At 44.8% G+C, this 23,982-nt stretch overlaps 1 protein-coding gene across 1 annotated transcript in view; it reads right to left on the bottom strand.

Moving 5' to 3' along the window:
- The window catches only part of UNC5D (unc-5 netrin receptor D), a 549,276-nt gene that overhangs the window by 28,170 nt on the left and 497,124 nt on the right, over positions 1-23,982 (bottom strand). Inside the window, 2 exon segments of the mRNA XM_029603886.1 lie at positions 3,273-3,451; positions 17,314-17,478. Coding sequence (XP_029459746.1) covers positions 3,273-3,451; positions 17,314-17,478 — 344 coding nt within the window.

The raw sequence follows: 23,982 nt of genomic DNA, 5'->3' as shown, positions 1-23,982 counted from the left end.
CCAAAAAAAAAATCCCTGAAATAACTTCCCTTCCAAATCCAAATTATATCAGAGTTGAAAGTATGCAGCAGAAAAAGATGTAAGAATTCAAGCAAGCAAAGGGGCCTTTTTCATTGGCTACTTTGCATGCCAGGACCCGCCAGAAGGCTGCTTTCTTCTTAGCAAGTGGACACTACAGACGCGGTTATCTCAAGGGGGGGAGGTGGAGGGGAGAGGGAGCCCACTTCTGAGGTACATTTCCCCAGACACTAGCATTCTGTTTAAATAAGAGACATCTCCAGATTCACTTTGGTAGGGGCAATCTCAGTGACATTTTCCATCCCACACTGGGAAAGTGAAAACTACTGAAATGCCCGGCTTTTGATATGAACACATGCCTAGAGCTAAACAATACACAGTAACTCAACTAAAGGATGGTGAGAGCCCCTAAAATAAGATTCTGACTCGCTGTAAACTGGTTAGCTCACATACTGCTTCTGAATTTGGTTTTATACCCCGCCATCTGGACGTGATAAGACTGTACTATTTAGGAGAAGGGGAAACATTTCATTTGCTACTGAGGTTCCCCATGAAGACACCCTCAGCTGTGATGCAAATACAGTACTGGTGCAGCCTGGAAACTGTGAAGTGCTGTGTGCAAGAATGCACAGGGACAGAATTTACTGGTCAGGTACGGGCACTCATCCAAAGCAAAGAATGAGTCGACTCTGAATTCTGCTTAAAATTAGACCTCTCAAAACCAAAGGAGATGTATGCAAGGACCAAAAGCAATGGAAACACCTGTCTGCTCTGCTGGCACCACAACTTTTTATTTTGGGGGGGGGGGAGCAGCAAAAACTCAGAAACCGCCAGGTGCCGCCTACTCACTTTTAAGGCATAGCACCACAGCAGAAAGGGGAACAGATGAGGTGTAAGTGGGCGGGAGAGGGTGGAGACAGAGGAAAGTAGATGGGTGGGGGAGTTCTGGAGAGAGGGTGCTGGACATGGGGAGATAGAGAGAAGAGAGAAAGGACACTGGGCAGGGTAGGGGGTGGGGGAGAAAGTATGCTGGTCTTTACAAAAAGGGGGCAAAGAGACTGGGGTGATGCTGTTGTGCTGAATGGGGCGGGGAGAGAGGAGAGATGCTGGACAGAGGGATAAATGCCGGGCACTATGAACAGGAGGGAAAGGGATTTGGCAGAGGATGAGGAGAGTCAGAGCTGCTACTGCTAGGCAGGTGTATAAAAGGTTTGCCTAGGACCCCTAATGCCTGTGCACCGGTCCTGTTGTTGCGAGGTCTTGGTACTGCACCAGTAGGGAATACTGTAGGGCAGGAGTAAGGTGCATGGGCAGAGTTGTGTGGTAGGGTCTCAGTACTAGTAAGGGAGGGGCTGAGGCAGGTCATGTGTGTGCATTATGTGCAGTAACAGACTAAAGTGTATAATGGGGAAGGGGAGTTAATTGTTATTACCATGCTTGTCTCTAACCAGTGCTATCAACGTCATACTTTCACACACAGTGATAGTCGGCCAGGAATTAAAAGAAGAGGACAGCTACCTGATATTGCAATCACTGGCCTCAAGAAACAAATCACAAATGCAGACACGCTGGACGTTGTGCCTGTCGCTTTCCAGAAATGCAGATACGCGTGGCGCTGTGAGACTGAACCCCTACTCCCTCAACTCTTCTCCCCCCCCCCCCAACCCCCACCAAATTCCCTCAGGAAGACAGATGCAGCAGCAATTTTCCATAAAAGCCCATACAGTGACAAACAGATCACTGGAAATAATCAAATCTAAAAGGTGGTGTGAAAAACACTTCAAAAATCTGCCAGAAATTCCCAATAGCAATATCTCAGGGACATTTTTTCAAAGCCAGGACTGTTGAAATGACAACAAGTGATTCAGTGTAACAATTGCTGTAAATGGAAGACATGAAAGACAATTTAAACTACAAGCTTATTTGAAAAAAAATAAATAAATAAATAAATGCAAAGAAAAATCACAGATGCACCAAGAGGATTCCATGAAGCATGAGAAAGTGCCCGAGGTCATGTGGACCATTCAGATGGGTCCTCCTATGTGTGTGTGAGGTATGGGAGTGGGGTGTTTGGCCCAGCAGCTTCCTCTTGCTCTTTGGGCTTGCAGCTCAAATCAGAACCATCCTGAGCCTTCATTCACAATTAGCTGGGGAAGGCTTCATTTTATAACCCTTTTTCGTCACCCCCCAGGAAGCAGGGACTCACAGAATGCAGCTCTTTTTCAGACTGGGTATGTGTACACCTTTCTGAATCTGGCTTGGCGACTGCATCATTAACCTATTCCTCTCCCCTGCCCCCCCTCAGGGACTGCCTAGGGCACTGCTTGGCCTGCGAGTGCCGCCTCGGCAGAATCCTTGGCTGACCCGAGGGTAGCAGAAGCCCAAGTCGGGGAAGTGAATTCAAGTTTCCCGCATGGCAGTGCAGAGGAGCGTTGCTGAGCCCCTGGGTGGCCAGCACGTACACTCCCACACCTTCCTTTACTCTGCCCACGTGAAACTACCTCCTTATTAAATTTTACATTTTATATAGGTGGGCCCAACATTAAAAGATATCTGGGTATCTAAGTTATCCAGATATAACTTATCCAGATAATTTAGAAGGGAGATTCAGCGGCATGGCTATGCTGCTGAATATAACCAGAGAAGCTCTAGTTAGCTGGATACGTTATATTCGGATAACTTTACACCTGATATTGTGCAGGTCTAACTTATTTGGTTAACGTAACTGGAAAAGGCTGAATTGTAGGTACTTCTCCGGTTAAGATAACCGGATAAGTTGCCCCACCTCAATCCGCCTATTGCACGCTCCCAAGATCTCAGACTAACTACTTGTGGCCGCTGAACACAGCCGGATATTCAGTGGCTGCCACTTAGCCACATAAGTCCCTATTTATCCAGCTAAGTAGTGCTAAATACTGGCCTCAAAATTCTTTCTTTTTTGTACTTTCAGACTAGTGAAAATTAAACATACAGAGGACGTGATCCAATTTTGTTTTTTTACTGAAGGTGTCATCCTGTTTCTATCACTTAGTATCTGTGGTAAAAGTGACTTACGGAGACCACTACTGGGTGGATGAGAAGTGGCAGAGGGAGTCATGTACTTCTGGCCTTCTTGGATACAAGTTCTTATTGCACAGACTTCAGCCCCTCCGTGAAACCCTTGTAGTAGTAGCAGCTCAGAAAACATAACATCATGTTATTACCCTTGGCTGCTCTGTATTTTCTTTCTTTTTTTTCTTTTACTGTCTGGGTACCTGGTTATGCTGAGCTTCTGTGCTAACAGCTGCCAATCTTTGCCTTTGGAATTGGGCGTGTCGAACGTGGCACATATCCTCTGTCGGATGGAGTAAGGGATTTTGAAGGCTTTCGGGCCGGTCTGTGCAGGGAAAGTGCTTTCATCTTGTGCAAAGAAAGCTGTGGTTTCTCTTTCATTCTGGACAGAAATAAAAGAAGGTGGTCAAAGCAATCATTCGGTTCAGACAACACAGCTACACCCATTCACCCAAGGTGTCAAGTCATTTCTATTTTGAGTACCTGGGTGAGAGGTCTGACGAGAGAAAGCAGAATTATTTTATAGCAGTCTCGCTGATGAGCACTGAACAAACCTTTTATAGGAGGGAAACCATGCAAAAATGGTAATTTGGATTAAGAAACAGGGAAATCTCTTTGCCAAAAAATAAATTCAACAGGAAAATACTTTACTGTGAGCCAGAAAAGAGTGGCTAAAAATGTCTTCTCATTCATAAAGTCATCTGGAAGATGTATTTTACCCTAGGGTTGGTATGAAATCAGCTTTGCACAGGCCACATGGAGTCACAGAAACTGATAAGATCATAGGCGATAGAGACTGCAAGGCTCATCCAGTCTGCCCCATGTTCCTTTCCTGTTGCAATATCATAAACCCTAATTGAACCTCACTACTTCTCCATGCCGTTTTTAAAATTTCAACTGCTGTTATTTCCCCTGACCGCCTTCCCTGGGAGGCCATTCCATGCATCTGTGCGTCCTTTTCCAAGGAGAAATATTCCCTTATGTTACTGTGGAGCCTGCCAGTCTTTCAGCTTCCTACCAGAAACCCTTCTAAACCTGCATCTCCACCAAACAAACCAGCCAGGCCTGTCTCCACAGTGTGTGAGATTCCCTTCACGTCTGCTCTTCTTTTGGGCTCTCTTAGGCGACTCATTTCATTAACCAAGTTCACTGTAGCTCTTCCCCCCGCCCCCACTCCTTTCTGATTAGTCAAATAATTCGTCTCTGCCTTTTGATATCTCCCTGCCGCATCAATCCAAAGGTAATGGAACTGCTGAAAGATGCATTACATTTTCTGATTGCTCAAATTAAATGCACAGAAGAAGAGGGACTTATCTGTACAACTGCGCTATGCCACTGGCTCCTGCCTCGGGGGAATTGTAAAACAAGCAAAGATCTCTTCTTCTGCAGCCCCGGTAACCCCTGTTTCTTTGTATCACCTTGGGAACGGAGGGCAGAGCTGCATTTGCCAATCAGTTTTATGGAGAAAACTTCTAACCTCCTGACGCAGTCTACTTTCTGGAGGAAGGGTGCGGCATTGCAACTGACAGTGAGGAGAAGCTTCATGGAAAGGCTTTGATTTCTTCCTCTACCCTCAACCCCCATCACCTTCCTTATTTCACAACCTTTCTGTCAAATGGCAACCTTTCTAAGGAAGTAATTCCCACTATAGACTATTGTGCTCATGGGAAAATCCTCAGGTGTTACATAGCAGGAAATGGAGAACTGCAATTGATTCAAACATCTTAGGGGCTCTGAGGCATAGGTGTAGTTTGTGGGGGGTGGGGGGTGGGGGGGGGGGATTGGGGTCGTGCCTCCCCCCCCCAAAAAAAATCAAAACTCCATGTGCTAGTGATGGATTGGGCCTCCTTCACCCTTGGTACCCGTATCCCACCCCTTCTGCCGAACTAAACAACCTATGCTCAGCGGAGAATGAAGCTGCCACAATCGGAAGTCTCATATAGCGAGGCGATCAATAGTGTAACAATATAGATGCAAAAATACAAAAAAAATCCAATATGTCCACAATGTATTTCTAGCATCACAATATATATATACTTACATGCTAATTACCACTAACCAAAATATACCACTAAACAATTAAATTAGGTGGAGTAATTTTCTGAGTTGAACTTCAAAACATTGAATAAACGTGCTGAGTAGATAGCAGCTGGCTCTTCTGTGAGTCATGAACCTGTGTTCTACAATGTACCTTAACATTCTGTATATTCAATGTAATGTCTTGACAATTCAAATTTAAAAAAAAAATCATGGTGAATAATTTGAGTTGAAAAATCACTGAATAAACCTGCTAAGTAATTAGCTGCATGCCTTCTGTATGTTGCTGATTTGTTTCAACCAGTCCAGGGCCCGTTTCAAGGTTGTAACATAAAAATATATCACCACAGAGCAAACCTACTAATGTTCAAAGGCATTTAGCAGGATAACTTTCTAGTTATCCAGCTAAATTAATATTTGGGCACTTATCTGGCTGGATAAAGAAGGAGTGATCCCAGTGCGTTTCACGGAGGAGTTATGTTAGCCCAATAAATTAACTTATCTGGCTAAGCCTGGTCGTGCTGTAGAACTGTCCTAAAGTTAACCAGCTGACTTTAAGATAACCGCTATATTCAATATTGCGGCTGCACTACTGAATATACTTCTAAAATCAGCTGATAAGTTTATCCAGCTAACTTTGCTATCCAGACTGACTGAATATGGACCTCAAAAATGTTTAATTTAAAGACGCCAGTGCCCAGCTGAGAATGGTTGCTGCTTTTCTCTTCAAAGGAACCATTTTGTTCCCAGTCAGAATTAGGCTCACTGCGGGGATGAGCATTCTCACATGTACCTTTGAATGCTAGCAGTGATTTGGTCCTTTGGAAGCTGACATTTTTGAATGATAAAAATTTCCTCTGGATGGCCTGGATACAAGGTTCTCTTTAGGAGTCAGCATTTATATCCTTGTGTTCAGCTTTTTTGCATAGACGCTGGATTCTTTTGTCACAATTAGCAGATTCACCATTCAGTGGCATATTTTTATGTTACAACCTCAAAACAGGCCCTAGGCTGGTTGATACATGACAGAAATATGCAGAAGGGCCAGCTGGTATCTATTTAACACGTCTGTTCAGTGTTTTGATGTTCATTCAAATTATTCAGTATGATTTTTTAAAACTGAATTTGTCAACACAGTACATTAAATATACAGAATATCAAGATATACCGGTACTTAAAACCACAACTTATACACAACTAATACATAACTTAAGATACCTAATATGTTGGAGGATCCTACTTCAAACCAGTAAATGCAGTTGTAATAAGACACATGAGGAAATAGAGTTGTACTACCCCACTTAATACAGCCCTCTCATTGATAACATAGTAAATCATGACAGATAAAGATCAATCAGACCATTCAGTCTGCTCAGTTGTCTTCCTCTCTGGTTTTCTACCACTTTGGGTACATGAGCATACAAATTCCCATACTTAAACTAACACCAGCTCCCCCCCCCCTCCCCCCATGTCCTTTATCCAACCTCTAAACCCCCGTTTCCACATCCCAAGCCTATTCATTAATGTTAGGTTTATAACCATGACTGCTCTGTGCTGGTTACCGCAGTCATCATAGAAGCCTGATACCATTGGACCACTGCTGTTAGGGTTGTAATCATGGCTGCAGCCTTCTCATAAATCTAATGCAATCATCTACAGTTCTCTTCCTATGGGCTTCTATTCACCTCTGGCCCTCAAGTTCCATGTGATTGAGCAAACACGCAAACCCTCTCCATAATTTCTTCTACCTATTACTCTTCTACCTGCTCTTATCACTTCAGTTAGTGTCTATCCAAAGCATGTTTAAATTCTGACATGGTTTGGCTATTTCTGCCAGTAGGTTATTCCAGGAATCTATCTTATCTTACCTCTGTAAGACAATCATCCCTGACACTAGGTAAGTTTTTCTATAGGAAAAATATTTCAAACGTTCTGAACCCACGAATCAAAAAATATTTTTTTTACGTATTTGATAAATATTCTGCCTTTCAAAGAGATATTTCCCTGTCCCCAGAGGGCTCACAATAAGAGGTGAATTTTAAAAGCCCAATGAGTGCATAATTAGGAGATGCACAGAAAGAGGATGATGCCCCTCCTCTTTCTGTCCTACTGGAAACATTACCTCCGGTCACCGACATTCAGGTCAAAGTCATCAACAAAGGTCTGTGATGTCAGGCCATTGTTGCAAAGTGCCTGTGGGCAAACTGAGGAGGAGGAGGGCCGGAAAAAAATCTGTCATTGGACCGGGTTTGGCCCACGGGCTGTAGTTTGCCCATCCCTGGTGTAAAGGGAGCTCTGCTGTGACAGGTTCTTGTTCAGCCTTCATAAATCCAGGATGGGTCAAAATTCCCCTGATTTCTAGGAAATAAAAGAAATAGCGGGAGCAGAACCCCTTGCCAAGTTCTTTGAGAAGGACAGGTTCTAACGCCTGCTGTCTTGAGAAGAGACCCCCCCACTGCACAATGAAGCTGGACCGAGCGAGACAAATCCAGGTTGAAGGCCAAACATTAGTGCAGCATTAGAGAACAGGAGAAGTGCAAACAGTATCCAGATTCCACAATTTTGAGGACCCAACAATCCTTGGTAATCTTCTGCCACTCTTCCAGGAAAGGTGAATTCTCCCCATTACTGGAGGGGGTCAAGGCCTGAGGGTTGAATCTCATCAAAATCTAGGCCCAGGTTTAAGCTCAGTCTGTTGCGGCATTTTTTCTTGACATCTCTTGCGCTGAAATCTGCTTGCCAGAAACTGCTGTTGTGATAGCGCAGGTGATGTATGATACTGCTGAAATTGGTGGAAGGGGCATCTCTGGAAGAAGGAGCATTTGAAAGTGAAGTAAGGATGCCTACGGGAAGACAATTGCTCAATTCCCGTCAGTAGAGACTGAATGACAGCATGCTGCTCCTCAATTTGGGCAACTGTTTCCCTGTCCTTGTCTCTGAAGAGGTTATCCCCCAAACAAGGGATATTCACCAACTTGTCATGAACATCTTCATGCAAGCTGCTGGCTCTCAATCAGACCATCTGGCAAGCTCTGATAGCCGCTGCAGAAGATCTCACTGCAGTAGCGAATGATTCATACACTGAACAAAGAAGATGTTGTTTACACTCTTCTGCATCCAGAAGAGCCTGCTGATAGCTTTCCTGCTATCCATCCAGTGACTATCAGGGGTTTCAGCTTGTTGATACAACTGTGCAAATACTCTGTACCATGTAGAATTGGTGGGCTGCATGAACAGATTGAACATCAAATTCTGGAAGACCTTTTTCCCCAAACTGTCCAACAATCTAGGGTGCTTACCTGGAGAATTGTTGGAGGTGATTCTATTCTTTTTAGCTTGTTTTAGTGCTGACTCTAGTACCAGGGACTCTCAATGATTGTTCTACCTCGAGGGTGTCAACTGCATTGATAGGACTGGGGACCAGTACTCTGACTGCACCAGGGTGAAAAGTTTTGATGGTTCTGAAGCTAGGTGGCATTGACAAAGCTGCAGGAACTGTGGTCTGATATGTTGATGGTGCTGAAGGCTTGTGTGTCACTCAGTGTGACGACAGCACCAAGGGCTATGTCAATGAAACTGACGCTGACCTTAATTTCAATGGAGCCAGCAACGTATTTGGCATCAATGCATGGCGCTTTTTTTCTCTTGTGCATCAATGAAGGGTTCAATGTGAAATCCATCTTGGCAGCCAGAAGAATAAGACACCTCTCTGGACAGATTTAGGGGTTGCAGCGTGTGAGAGCCATATACCCAGTGTTAGGGTAGCATAGTAGCCCCTGATCCTGAATGATCAGCATTGGGGAACTCCTTAACCTGAAGGGATCCCTGATGGACATTTCCTGAAGGAATGGGAACCAAATCTGTCTCCGCCAGTAGGGAGGTATGAGGATCATAGTTGCTTGGTCTCTTCTGAGTTTCTATAAGGTCTTGTGACTATAGAGAAATAAATATACACTTGAAGATCTGGATGCAAATCTAGGGCGAAGGTATCCAATGTTATTTGCCGTGTGCTCCTCTCTTGTAACAAAAGTTGGGGGACCTTTCTCTCCAGAGGAGGTGCAAACAGAGCTACCACGCAGAATATCTAGTTTGCTACTTCCCTTATCCAGGGACCATTTGAGGGGTACCAGGTTCCGACTCAGACTGTCCCCATGGACAGTCATCTCACCCTACCCGATAGGTGGCTCTTAGGACCTTTCTGTGAGAAAAGGCCCAGTACCACATCTGGATATTTTCCTGTCATAGGAAGTATGATCCCATTCTTTCTTGTTTTGTGATGCAGATTCATAGAACATAGCTACCTGAATGTCTGCTTGGACAAGGACCAATTCATTGGCCAAACTCTGGAAGCCTTCAAAGCATACTTTACCGCCCTTAGCTCAAGGTAGTTTATCTGATGATATTCCTCCTGAGCAGACCAGAGACCCTGGATGCGGAGCCCCTCAGTATGAGTCCCCCAACTCAGAATGGACACATCTGTGGATAGAAAACCCTGTACCAGAGGAATTTTGGAATAAATTAACCATCAGAAGCAAGTGTATAGGGTGAGTGCTGAAGTTGGTGGTGCACCAGAAAAGTTGCTGCTGCTGTGAGCCCTAGAACATAGAACACCCTCCTTCATTATCCTGTGAGCACTACTTTCTTTGATGCACGAAGCCTATCAAATTTATGCTCGCAGCAACCCGGTCCTTAGAGGGAACATTAGCTAATCCCAATAATTACTTAATCTAATAGCAGTTGCAATAAAATATGTGAATGAAAAAATATTTTCTGCAAGAACATTCAAAACTGCTTTCTGTATGCAAGTGAAATTAATAAAGAACAAACTTCTCTTTAAAATAGAAATGAGGAAGAGATAAACATAATGCCATAAAAGCCAGTGGTAAGTATCATTATTTTCACAGCAAGAATTAAAGTTACACAAGAACTGGATCTTTAAAATACAGAAAGACCCTCACCAAATACAGAATAGAAATGTGCCAACAAAAACTGAACTGGAAACCACAAGCCCAACTGTGTTATGCAGTGCAAGAACTGAAAAACAGAAACATCATTCATAATATTAAAACCATGCTAATAAAACCATGCTAATGGTCGCTGTCCCGGCCGGCCTCCATCCCACCCTGCCCCGCCCCCTTTGAGAGGCCCGGCACTTGTGCGCATAGCGAGGTTTACGCGCGTGGCTGCGTCCATTTTAAAATGTGTGTGGCATGCGCAAGGCCCGGCCACGCGCACAAACCCCGCTTTTTATGGGCGCGGGTCTTTGAAAATCAGGGCTTGTGTGTGTGCACATTCTCTTGAAAGCCTTGTGTGACACATAGGCTGTCACAGGCACGTCCTCACACACACATATGCATTCAGGCTCTCACAGACACATAATATACACACAGTCTCTCACACAGACATGCATATATAGAGGCTGTCTTATAGACATATATATATACAGACACACAGGCACACAAGATGTCACACAGACTTACATGCATGCACACAGGCTCTCACACAGACATATATACACACACCCCCACAGGCTCTCACACAGACATACACACACACACAAGATCTCACACAGATACACATACATGCACAGGCTCTTACACATAAAGGCTCTCATACAGACACACAAGCTCTCACACACACATGGCCTCCTCTTCACTTTGGGCGGTGGCGGGATGGGCTCCGCCATGGCCCGCCAGCCTCTCCTTCACTTCGGGCAGTGGTGGGATGGGATCCACTAAGGCCCTGCCAGCCACCTCTTCACTTCAGGCAGTAGAGGGATGAGCTCCTCCATGGCCCAGCTGGACTCTTCTTCACTTTAAGCAGTGGCGGGATCGCCACGACCCCGCCAGCCTCCTTTTCACTTCGGGCCGTGGCAGGATGAGTTCCACCACAGCTCTGCCAGCTTCATCTTCAGTTCAGGCCATGGCAGGATGGGCTCTGCCACAGCCCTGCCAGGCTTTCTGCACTGGGAGAGGGGCAAGCTATGCGCGCCCGCAGGAAAAATTGTGCACACGCCCACATGTGCAGCTTAGAACTGCACGCGCACGCAGAACTTTTCCTGCGCACATGTACAGCTTAGAGAGAACAGCAGTGGTGGGTGGCAGCAGTTATTGTTCTGGTGGGAGAGCCAGAGAAGACCATTTTAAAGTTGGTGGTGTCTTTCAGGACCGAAAGTTCCCCCTCAAAGGCTGGATGGTGCAGATGTTTTCCTGGAGATGCTGAGCAGCTGAAATCCACTGAGATCCACTGCCTCTTCGTGTGCAGTCAAAGACATAAGGATCAACAACCCCAACACATCCCACACTGATATGCATTAATCTTTTAGTGTGGGAGAAGGGCTTTCACCGTAGTTGCATCTGGCAGAGCTCCTATAAATCGAATTGAGATGGTCTCAGGTGTGTTTTGGGGTAATTGATAACTAACTCTAGCAATTCCAATATTTGGATGGTTTTGCTTATTAATTCTGCAGCACCACCTTGAGTTGTGTTCTTGACTAACCAGTTGTCCAGGTTGGAAAAACATGCACCCCCCAACTTGTGTGGGTGCACAGGCAACACCGCAAGACCTTTTGTAAGCACATGGGGGGGCTGACAGAGAGGCCAAAATGGCAGCATGCAGTATTGGAAGAGGTGATTCTGTGCTATGAATCTGTGATACTTCCTTTGAGCAGGCAAGATCTCTATGTGAGTGTAAGCATCCCTTAAGTCTAGGGAGCATAGTCTGCCCCTTTGTCCTAGAATAGGAATCCAAGTGCCAAGGGAAAGTAGCTTAAGCTTTCCCTTACCAGGTTCTTGTTTAAATGCATTCAGGTCTAGGAGGGTACTTATTGCCCCCCCCCCCCACCCCACCCCACACACATACACATGCCAATATGCTTGGGTGTCAAGAAAATACTTGAAGTAGAATCTCGACCTTTTATCAGGTTTACCTCTAAGAAAGGTAAGCTCCTCTTGCAGATTCTGATGCTGACAAGCTGTTCAAGTGCTTCCCAATGGACGATTTGGAGGAGTATTCAATAGGCATATTCCCCTCTTCTAATTATGCTGAGAACCAGAGTGTCTGAGGATACTCTGGGCCAATGGTTTACTTAAAACCTCTGCCTTCCTTCAACTGGAAGGTTCTCAGACACCAACACTGGAATCTGGGCTATGCTCTCCCAATCTAGTCAAAGCCCCTTGCCAGGATTTAGCTGGTCTGAGGGTTGTGGCTTTTCTGGCTCCCTGATGCCCAGGACAAGAGCAAGGACCCTACTGACTAATGGGGGTGAGGGAGCAGCAGCATCTTCTCCTTCTTCAGTGCCCCATTTGAAAGTCCCCTTGCCATAGATGGTGGATCTACAGAGACAGTGGAGAGGGCAAAGTGCTTCATATCTAAGCCACTGCTTCCTTGACCCTACTGCTAACGAGATTCTCTCCATATTCAGAATGCCATAGGTTGAGCTTACCATGTGTTTTTTGCACTCGAGTACCTCAACACTAGTGACTTTACAAATTCACTGGCATCTAAAGGGCTGATAGGAGGCTATGCAGGCATTGAGTATAGCCCTTTAATACATTTTCTTCCCAAGAGCACACAGGGTACAGTGGGGCCTAAACATCTTCTTGAGAGCAGATCCGACCATCACAACTAATATAAGAACATAAGAAACATAAGAAATTGCCATGCTGGGTCAGACCAAGGGTCCATCAAGTCCAGCATCCTGTTTCCAACAGAGGCCAAACCAGGCCACAAGAACTTGGCAATTACCCAAACACTAAGAAGATCCCATGCTACTGATGCAATTAAAAGCAGTGGCTATTCCCTAAGTAAACTTGATTAATAGCTGTTAATGGACTTCTCCTCCAAGAACTTATCCAAACCTTTTTTGAACCCAGCTACACTAATTGCACCAACCACATCCTCTGGCAACAAATTCCAAAGCTCTACTGTGCGTTGAGTGAAAAAGAATTTTCTCCGATTAGTCTTAAATGTGCTACTTGCTAACTTCATGGAACGCCCCCTAGTCCTTCTATTATTCGAAACTGTAAATAACCAAGTTACATCTACTCGTTCAAGACCTCTCATGATCTTAAAGACCTCTATCATATCCTCCCCTCAGCCGTCTCTTCTCCAAGCTGAACAGCCCTAACCTCTTCAGCCTTTCCCCATAGGGGAGCTGTTCCATTCCCTTTATCATTTTCGTTGCCCTTCTCTGTACCTTCTCCATCACAACTATATCTTTTTTGAGATGCGGTGACCAGAATTGTACACAGTATTCAAGGAGTGGTCTCACCATGGAGCGATACAGAGGCATAATGACATTTTCCATTTTATTAACCATTCCCTTCCTAATAATTCCTAACATTCTGTTTGCTTTTTTGACTGCTGCAGCACACTGAGCCGATGATTTTAAAGTATTATCCACTATGATGCCTAGATCTTTTTCCTGGGTGGTAGCTCCTAATATGGAACCTAACATCGTGTAACTACAGCAAGGATTATTTTTCCCTATATGCAACACCTTGCACTTGTCCCAAATTCTTATCTGGGACTCTTGGAAGATCACATGAATAGCACTACCACAATGTCCCTGAAAGGAGCTATGAACTAGTCCTGGACTCTTCCTCCTCCTGTGGAGAATATGGTTCAGAGGGTCAATGACCCCTCCTGATCAAAGAAATCCTCAGATCCATAATTCTGTCCCAAAGATTACTCCACTCAAACCTGACAGGCATTCCAAGGTGTGGATCAGAATCTCATGCAACTAGCAGGCAATGCCCCAGCAAGGACTCAGTTACCTATGGGACCCAGTTGGACCTTCTGCAAGTTGGGGGAGCTTCCCCCACCAATGCACTGGAAAGTGGAAAGATGCATCCGTGCAGATTGATGCAATTCCTGGGACTGTGATGAGGATGAGCTCTCCTCCCCACAGCATGTTTGGGCGGATTCATGATTGCCACTAGAATATCCCATCTCCTGGTACCAGGCATCAACCCATTGTCAATGCCTCTTACTCCTTCCTGGTGCCTGGAGACAAAAGTGTATGTGTGTGTGTGTGTGCGCGCGCGTGTATACGTGTGGGAGGGAGGTCAATTGATGCCATCCTGATGTTGATGCACTATCAACGGCCAATGCCTCTCTACCTAAAGGCCGGGCTAAAGTTTCCTGAATGGCTTCTAGGAGCTCCTGCCTGGAACAATTTCCTCCAAGTATCATAGCCTCACTGAGGGAGCAGCCCGAGACGCTGCGGTCAGTCTCCAGGAAAAACACCCATTGATCATGGGGAGGAATAGAGTTAACCTAGTCATGCAGGGGGCACTTACATAAACCACAGGTCTTCCAAGGCATCAGATAAAAAAATACACAGGTGAATCAAATAACTACTCAGTGGTACCTTGGATCACCAGAACTGGTGCACCATGCAGCCAACACTTAAACCATACAACAAAAAAAACTTTTCGAGGACTAGAGGGTGAAAAACAACTTGCGGGGCCCTGCGAGAAACACCTCCTGACAACCTTTACTATGGCAGCTGTGTGTGTGAGAGAGAGAGATGAAGAGTAACCGGCAGGCTCCATGGAAAAGATGAGACTAAAAGGACCTGCTTGGGATGTAGGGCAGTGGTCTGGACTGCACATGCCCAGCAGCGCATGCTCAAAGCTTCTAGAAGCTTTGATGTCAAAGTTCCTTGCCAGGCTTCATCTGATGATATCACCCTTGAGTGAGGATTGCCATCCTGCTTGTCCTCAGAGAATACTATGTATCCAAGCCAAATTTCTGCCCAATAAATTAGATTGGTCAGGCAGTTCCGTTAAATACGAAGAACCAAGCAATTTTTCCTCACATTTTCCTTAACCATTTGATATAGAACTAAGCTCCATATTCTGTATGACTTTATTTAGTTACACTCTCTCATTTAATTATGATGCTTGGCATATGGCATAAACCTCAGCGTGTTGGGTATCATTCATATCTATCTAAATGTTACACTCTTATCTCTCTGCATAAGACTTGTTTTCTTGGCTCCATTCTGAATTTACCAGACCATCCCACAATCATGATGTTCTTATAAGAGTCCCAGCTTGCTCATTCATAAGCGAGTTATTTCCTCTTATAAACAAATTCTGCTGGTAAGGAGCACTGTTTGGCCCCAGGAAAGCAGAGATTTTCACGGTACAGCTTTAGGCAGGAGAGGCTGCGTAGATCCTGCGGATGATCGTGTGGAAAGGTCGCACAGCGAGGTGTCACCTGGGACACGGCCATGTCTGCCTTCAGCTGCTCTTGGCTATAATTCTGAATTCACATTTGACTACAGTACAGCGGCAGAGACTGACACTTAATAATAATGATATCTTCAGCACAATCATCACTTCCATTTGAGACTGTCTTTTGCTTGTTATCTTGTCTGCACTTTAAATACCACTCCACCGCATTTGTGAAAGTTAGCAAGAGTGGCACAGTTCAATTTTCTTTTCTTTTTTTTTTTTTTGCTAGGTCCATGGCATTCAAAATTCTCTGTTTTCTCTCCTTCTACTATAAATATTTATAACCTTCTCTGGAAGTTGTGCATCGTCATCTGGTGTAACAATTTAGTGATCCTCTACGCTGGGATCATTCATGGGTCTGGTGCTTTTGAATATTTTTATATGTGATATTTCAGAAGTTCTGGCAATAGTAGAATGCTCAAGGAATGATCCGGAGTTTAGCAAATAACATTTAATGTGAAAACAGAAGGGAGCCGTACGTGATGGGGGAGCTACTGATGCGCTCCATTTGAGAGAAAGATATTAGGGTGATCATATTCGAGGATCTCAAGCTAACAAAACATTGCAGCAGCCAGAGCCAGAGGGATGCTAGAGGGTGTGAAGCCAGGCATCACTAGTGGAAAAACCAGGACACACATGAGACCTCACTGGTGTATGATGAGGCAGTACTTCCAAAAGGGAGCAGACAGAGTACAGGCAGGCCAGAGAAGGCCCACAAAACGGTGCAGGACATATATTGTAAGCACTATGAAATGAGACCCCGGGACCGATGTCTGGTCACCCTAGAGCAAAGAAGAGAGAGGGATGACATAACAGAGGCATTCAAATACCTCAAGGGTATAAATGAGGCATAAGAAAAACGTTTTTTTCCAGAGGAAATGAAGTTCTAGACTACAAGATGACGCTCAAGGAGGTAGGGCTCAGAAACAGTAGTAGATACAGTATACGGAATGGACTCACAGGGAAGGGGATGGTTCCATGTTTTAATAACGCAATGACAACGAAATATTTTTATTCTATTTGGAATCTGCATTTACTCAGCAAAAGATGAAAAAAGACATCGCCCCTCCGCCCCCCAAAAACCCCAAGGCTTTCTGTGGATTTTCCCTCTATAAATCAACCAGTCCAACAGGTGTGTTGCAAAATAGGTTACAATGGTCCATATAGAGAAACCCAGAACAAGCAATTAAACAAGAGAAGTTCAATCATTCATTTGGCATCTTGGAATGATTGAACTTCTCTTGTTTAATTGCTTGTTCTGCGTTTCTCTATATGGACCATTGTAACCTATTTTGCAACACACCTGTTGGACTGGTTCCTGTGGATTTTGCCAAAACTGAATTACATTAAAGCCTATGGTGATAAGTCACTATGAAACAAGGACTTTTTTTTTTAATTGCTTGAGTGTGTGACTGCTACAGGATTTCCAAGGTAGGCCTGCCTAGTTCACTACTTAAAGTCTTCTTGTATCTTCTCTTCCTGCAGAGTGAAACATGGACACAAAGTATAGGCTGCTTTGGTTAGCAGATATCCTCAGGGAACAGGACAATACTGTTTTTAAATTTAACTTCTACCTCTGATGCATCACATGGATAAATCAAGTCAAGCTCCCTTCTGACGTGGGCACCCTGCTTGTGTGGGCATCACTCGCCCCCCACCCCCAGTAGCTGCTTAAATCATTTGCCAATATTAATTAACCGGGTTTGAGTGGACAGTGATCAGCACCTGGCGATCCTCTGCAGAAAGGGTCCGGCTATCGCTGTGAATGGCAATACAAATTAACTGAAAACTGGCTACAGTGGTACACTCCCCCCATCATGGGCTGTTGCTCGGTAAACACTTAGCGGAGTTAGTCTGGTGATCTATCGCTGTACATTACATTCATTTCTGCCCCTGCTGTTTCATTCCCTAGAGCCTCACGCTGTAAGACAGTGCAGAGGAGCTTTGGAAAAGCACAGCCTACCTCTACAACTGATGTGTCCACTTGGAGGATCTGCTCATGGCCTTTCACCTGTCGTGCACAGACCTTGCAGGACAGCTGTGTGGTGGCAGGGGTGTAGCGCTCCAGGGAGAAGGCACAGTGCAATGGCTGCTGGTTACTGCACCACACACGGGAGAAAGGGACTTCCTGTGACAACAGACAAAAGAAAAGATCAGTCCCAGACGGATGGAGACGGAATGCAGTGCATTCTGCACAGAAGAGTTAAGCTACGGTTATTGCTCTTGATCTCAGGAAGGAAGCAATAGTTTCCAAATCTATAATCTGAGAGCATGACGGCAGAATAAAACTGCCCATGATGGAAACTTCCATGAAACTAATACCGTCTTCAGCCAGCTCATACTTTCCCATGTATATTCTCATGCAGAAACATTGAGATTGCCCTCGGTTGCCTTGTCCAATTGCTCTCAAACCAGTCCTCTGGACCCATCTGTCAAGTCTGATTTTCAGGATATCCTAAATGAATATGCATGAGATATATTTGCATACATACTATATTGCATGCATATTCACTGTGGATATCCCGAAAACCCAACTGAGCAAATCCTAAGGACAGGGTTGAAAATCCGTTCACCTACTCCTTTCCATTCTACAGAAAGATGTTTTCCAGTTCTTATTTGAAGTCATGCACACCCCCACCCTACAACCCCCACAACAGACCCTGCTCCCCATACTTAACCTATCCTGTTAAAAAAAACCCTCCTCTCTCCTGACTTCTCTGCTGGCCATTTTAAAAAGGAAGGAAGTTCAGCTAAGGTCACTGTCCAGTTGAACCCCCCCCCCCCCCACCACCATTTAAAAAAAAAAAAAACAAAAACAGACTGGAAAGACAGAAGGAGGTGGAGGCATTTTAGAGAATAGGTAAATATGGGGTGGAGGGGGGGCTTGTAGGATGGAGGTGGGAGATCAGTGAGTGGGTGAGGGTTGGGACTCTCTGGTCCCGGGCAGAGTCCCTATGACTAGAGGGTCCTGGACTTGGGTTGCATAAGTGCTTAGTCCGGTTTTAGACCTGGACATGTAACCTTTGGGTCAGAGATGGCGTAAAGATATCTCACATTTCAGTGGCTCGTGTTGGCCTGTGGTGCTGTGCTAGTGTGGTCCTACTTCTGGGATTCCTGGGTTCGGTCATCCATCATGGACTCGGGAACCCCAAGTCCAGGACCCCACACCCAAGAACTTCAGGTCTGGGACCATGGCGGGACAGCATCATAGACTAATATTAGCCCCAAAATTGGAGGGTTAACTTACTCCACCTCGGACCTAGGAATTACATTTCAAGCATTAAAAAAATACGTGAGTTAGCACTCAGGGCTTTAATGCACCTCCTTGTACTGGGGAGTAATAGCTAATACCTTCCTTTAAATAGGATTTGCATGGGGGGGTGCTAATCTTACTTTTTAATGTATTTTTTTTTCAGAATTAAAGATTAAACTGTGAGTAAAGTTTAGTGTACAAAAATGTGTGCTAAAACATTAGTGAAAAGATACACTCAGCTTGCCGCATCCTCGGCCTTAAGTGAGCTGCTGGAGTAAATAACCAAGAGACTAGAGTGAGTGAAACCATCGGCTTGCTCACGCAGAGCTGCTAAATGTCAACCTTGCTTTACCACAATTCCCAAATCAGAGGGTTGCAACAGATGATCCCTACCACCCCCAGCCCCTCAAACTGACATTTTTTATTTGCTCCCTGCCAGGCAGGATGACAGAAACCTCCAGGTCTCTTACTGTTTGCCAGCGTCTGGTAACATTTTGCCCACCAGCCCCAGGCACTGCTCTAGCTAAGTTGCTCCTGCTCGAGCTTTAATGTCTGTTGTCAGTTAACAGCACCGATAGCAGGAAGCGTACATGTGGTATTAAAAGTAATAACAGTCAGGCAACCGTAATTAGCACTTTCCAGCACCATCATCATCCCTTTCTATTGCAGGCGTTTGCTCAGCCGAGAAGAATGATGGAAAAGCCAATATGACGGGACAAAGCGGAGTGGAGCGATGAGTGCTTAACGTAATCGGGAAATGTTATTATTTTGATTCTTATTATAATTAGGCTGTTGGCAGATGGGGAAAAATGTAAATCATTTCTGAGCAAGAGAGAGAGAGAGAGACGCTTCACCTTACTACAGCAGAGGATTTCTGCAACAAGCTACAGTTTGCTTTATAATTTATAATACTGTTTTACTACTGTTATAATTCCCCAGATGGCGAACAGCACCATTTCTCAGGGAATAGCCTGCGTCGACTACCGTCCCCAGCTAAGGGCTAAAATGAGAGAGCTCAATCTCCTGCAGGAGGGCTAGCTTGTAGGGCTGTAAGCTGAGAGATATCCTCAGCAATGGTACTATGAGCCTTATTTGCCAACATTCACTATCATTACTATGTTAACGCCTGTAATTGAGCATCCTGAGTTAACAGTGCCTTTATAAGTGGTAGGAAAGAACAAGAAAGCTCTATTCTTCCTCCCAAAAAACAATCCCAAGACAATACGAGGACAATATTCAGTCACTATCCAGATACCAGTTAGCCAGCTAGAATTTAGCTGTATAAATTAGGGGCATTCCAGGGCATAACTGGGAGGAGTTGAGTTATCTGGCTCAACTCCGATATTCAGAGTTAGCATGTCCGGCTAACTCTGGTCAGCCCATAGGCCTGTCCTAAAGTTAGCTGGAAATACTCAGCGGCACGACTAAGTTACCTGGATACGTTTTTCTGGCTAACTAGCTGAGCCGCATGGCGGCTGAATATGGATGCGTTATCCCAAAGCTTGAAGAGGCCAGATGTGGCTTTTCCTGGAACACAGTCTGACTAGGAAAGATCTTCAGGGTTAGTCTGAGACTTGGAAGCAGCACCACTGCAAAGAGTGGGCAAAAAGGGCCAACTGCCCTGGGTGCCAGGGTGGAAGGCAGAGGGAGCCATCGCATCACCCTTCGGAGTCAGTCTGAGAGCATGTTGGCCCAAAAGGGAAGGGGGAAGCGCCAAACACAACACTTGCCCAGGGTACCATTTTGTCCACCAATTGCCCTGCTTGGGATGCCACAGACAGCTCATTTCTTGGGGCCCATGCTGTAACTTATCTGGAGGCCTTGGAGTATTCCATGTGACTGGCCTAACCCAGGGACACGGTTTCTCTAAAACATGTGATTGCCGAGTCAAGAAGAACTTACTATATTAGATTAATGGGAATAGTAGATGTGAATGTAGCTCACTGTTGAATGAAAAAGGCTGGCTTTTACTCATATAAGCACAAAGCATTCAAAGTAGGGCTGCTGACACTTATCTACTATGTATGGTGACTACTGGAACAAGAAGGAAGAGGAAGTACTCTTCCACTAGTTAGCATCACTGAAATTGTTAGGTTTCTAAGCAGAAGATTTAATCTTTCTGCTTTGGTAATAGTTATGACAACTTCATGTACCCAATGAGGGTGGGAGTCTGGGGCATTAATCCCCGCCCCCCTCCCACACACACACACACACACACACAATATAAGTTCTCAACCTCAGCCAAATGGCCAAGAAGGAACCATCCTCAGCTCATAGCCCTATGTTACCCAAAAGACCAAGAAGTGACTGGAAGGATTGGAGGTATTCTGCACCGCTTCAGATTTTCCCGTGGTTTATATGTCATCTGTTTCCAGCTCAGAACTCTTCAGATTTAACAATTCCTTTAGACCAATATTTACCATACACCAATGTTTCTCACAGCTGGAATCAAATACCAGCCTGTTGGAAAGCATTACTTCATTTTATTTCCCAGTTATAGTTACTTAGGACTGTGCCACTTAACATTACCAGCCAGCACAGTTAAGTCCTGGTTATCCATAAAGGTTGCATTCTTACTTAAAATTTACATTCTGACTAGGTTCCCCTGCATTCCACATTTCTGTCCTGGGTTGTAATGAGGGATGGTGCTAGTTAACAGACTGCAAAGACCCCCCCCTGCCCCCGCCTCACCTCCAATAAACACAACCACATGCACAACCATGCAGCAATGTGCTAAATCCTGAAATGTTTATCAACACTCCTGAACTTTACATTCTTTTTTTTTTTTTGACACTTTAAATAAAAATAAATTAAAAACAAAAAAACAAAAAAAAAACTTTACATTCTTGTCAACGAGGCCTATTAGATGTTCCATCTCCCCGAGCCGCATGCTTACACACCGCTCGAGAATGCTCCTTCTCTGTAGCTGGCCCAGAATTTTGGAATTCTCTTCCTTTAGAGATTCGCCAGTGTAACTCAGTCAAGACTTTTAAGGAACTTCTTAAAACATTTTTGTTTAAAATTTATTATTAATTTAATGCCTGATTTTAACTTTATTTTACTACTGTATTTTATCTCAGTTTCATCATGATTTATTTTTTTCATTTACATTGTTTTTAGTTTTGTGTTTTTTAGTCTGCTTTTATATTTATTTTCATTTTGCTACTTTTAATTATGTATGTTTTATTATGTTCATTGCCTAGGCCTGTTTTGAGTTAAGCGATTCACAAATTTAATAAATTTAAATGTAAATCCTGCCACTGGGCTATACTGTACATCGTTCACAAGGAATGGGGGTAATCGCCACTCACTGAGACATTGCACTGTACACAGAAGCAAAGACACAAAGAATCCCAGCTCCCAGTATGGTAAATTGGATTTGTTTATGAGCACACTGGTTAGGCATAGCATAGAAGAATGCTACCATTCTTATCTTTCAGCTTAACTGTGCTGGTTTCAAATTGACAAAAACCTGAGCTCCGGACGTGCAGGAAAAGATATCAGTAGACATCAACTAGAACTATGTGGCTTTCCTACAAGAAAGCAAGGAAAGTAGCTGGGTAGAAGAGGCATCTTGATTGGGTTAGCAAATGTTTTAAAGATGGAAGTTCTTTTTTAGAAAGTTCTACTTTTTGGGAAAGGAGGGCATTAATACAGTTCAGCATATGATTTCTGTTTACCATACTATTGCTATTTCAGGCCGATGCAATATTGGCGTGTAGAAAGCAGGCACTCAATGCTGAGCACCCGCTTTCCTAATGTGTGCCCAACCACCTCTCTTGGGCACCCGATGTCATATTTAAATGACCTGCCGTGCTAAAAAGGACGCAGTAGGGAAAATTGGGCATCCCTGACATGGCTGGGCACCCAGCGGCTGACCTGCCCTAAGCTCCCTCCCCCAAGGTTTGACCGGATGGGCCAAGAGATCCGGATTGGACCCAGGGGTCCAGTACCTGAATTTGGGAATTGGAGGTCCTTAGGAGAAAACCGTCCTTGCCAGACTGCAAATATCAACCCTCCAGCAGGGCTGTTCCCAACTGGTCCTTTTCACTGACATTTCACTGAATAACTCTTTCACTTATTGCAGATTGGTCCATTCACTGTCACATGGTAACCCTCGTTTTGCATCTAAAACGCGCATTGAGCCGTGTGCTGCGGCCAGCGCACAGTACTGCATCGGCCTGCTTGTTTGCAGAGAGCTGAAGGAGGAGGATGATACCTCGTCGTGTCCTAACATAAGCTGCTGAGGCCTTTTAGCTGCTAAACAAAGGCCAGGAGAAGTAAACTTCATCTTACTTTGCAAATGTAAAGCTTTTCTAAGACTCTTTGTCCTGAAGAATAACACGTTTCCCTGGTTCAGGCTTTATGGTGATTCTGCTCCACACAGGTAATCAAACGATTGTTCTAGCTGTGCAATTTCTGCTCTTAACTGCCTTCTTACAGGCCGATGCAATCTTAGCGCGCGTTAAACGGGCATGCGTGACTGACCGCCCGCTCCCTTCACACGCGCCGATCCACCTCTCCCGGGCGCCCGATTTAATATTAAATCGGGTGCCGGGGTAAAAAGGAGGCGCTAGGGGAATTTGCGCGCTCCTAGCGCCTCCTCGGCCGTGGACGCCGGGGAGAGGTGGATGTCAGCCGGTTAGGAAACGGGACGCTCAATTTTAAAGCGTCTGTTTTCCCTAACCCGTGCACAGCCACAGCTTAGGGAAATGGACGCTCGTGAATTGAGCATCCCTTTTCCTAACCTGACTGCCAGCACCCTTTTTATTATTTTTTACATTTTTTTTCAGGGCATTCTAATTTTTTTTTAGTTCCTCTGCTTTTCTGTACACTTTTTGGGCTCCTCCAAAATTAACGCCTGCTCGGGGCAGGCGTTAATTTTGGCAAGTAAAAATGTGCACATCGGGCGCACATTTTTTTTTTTTTTTGCATCGGAGGAATAGGTAACAGCCTCATCAACGTGCATTTACATGTGATGAGCACTATTACCTATGCGTGCAATTGGACGTGTGTTTTGGACGCGCTAATCCCCATTTTGTATCGGAGGTTATGGATGCGCTTCCAATCGCACATTGAGCCATGCGCTGTGGCCAGCGCACGGTATTGCATCGGCCTATTAGTGTCTGAAAGCCTTCCTTGTCATTGCACGCATCACTGGGGCTTGTAAAATCCACCTCTGCATGCACTCCAAATCCTGACAAAAATCAACTGGTGTCATGACTTGAACCCCTGCCTCTCGACTGTATTTAATAAAGCAACAAAGCAACGATGTGATTCAGCATCAATTATTGGTTTTAAAAGAACAGAGGGAGGAAGTGACGTCATCCCGGGGCAATGGCAGCTTAGTCGTCTTGCTCGCGGTAGCTGAAAGGGGAA

Source organism: Rhinatrema bivittatum, chromosome 5 (genome assembly GCF_901001135.1).
Source record: "Rhinatrema bivittatum chromosome 5, aRhiBiv1.1, whole genome shotgun sequence".
In the NCBI taxonomy this organism is placed as follows: Eukaryota; Metazoa; Chordata; class Amphibia; order Gymnophiona; family Rhinatrematidae; genus Rhinatrema; species Rhinatrema bivittatum.
The sequence above is the reverse complement of the archived record's forward strand: the minus strand, read 5'-3'. Positions and strand labels throughout refer to the sequence as shown.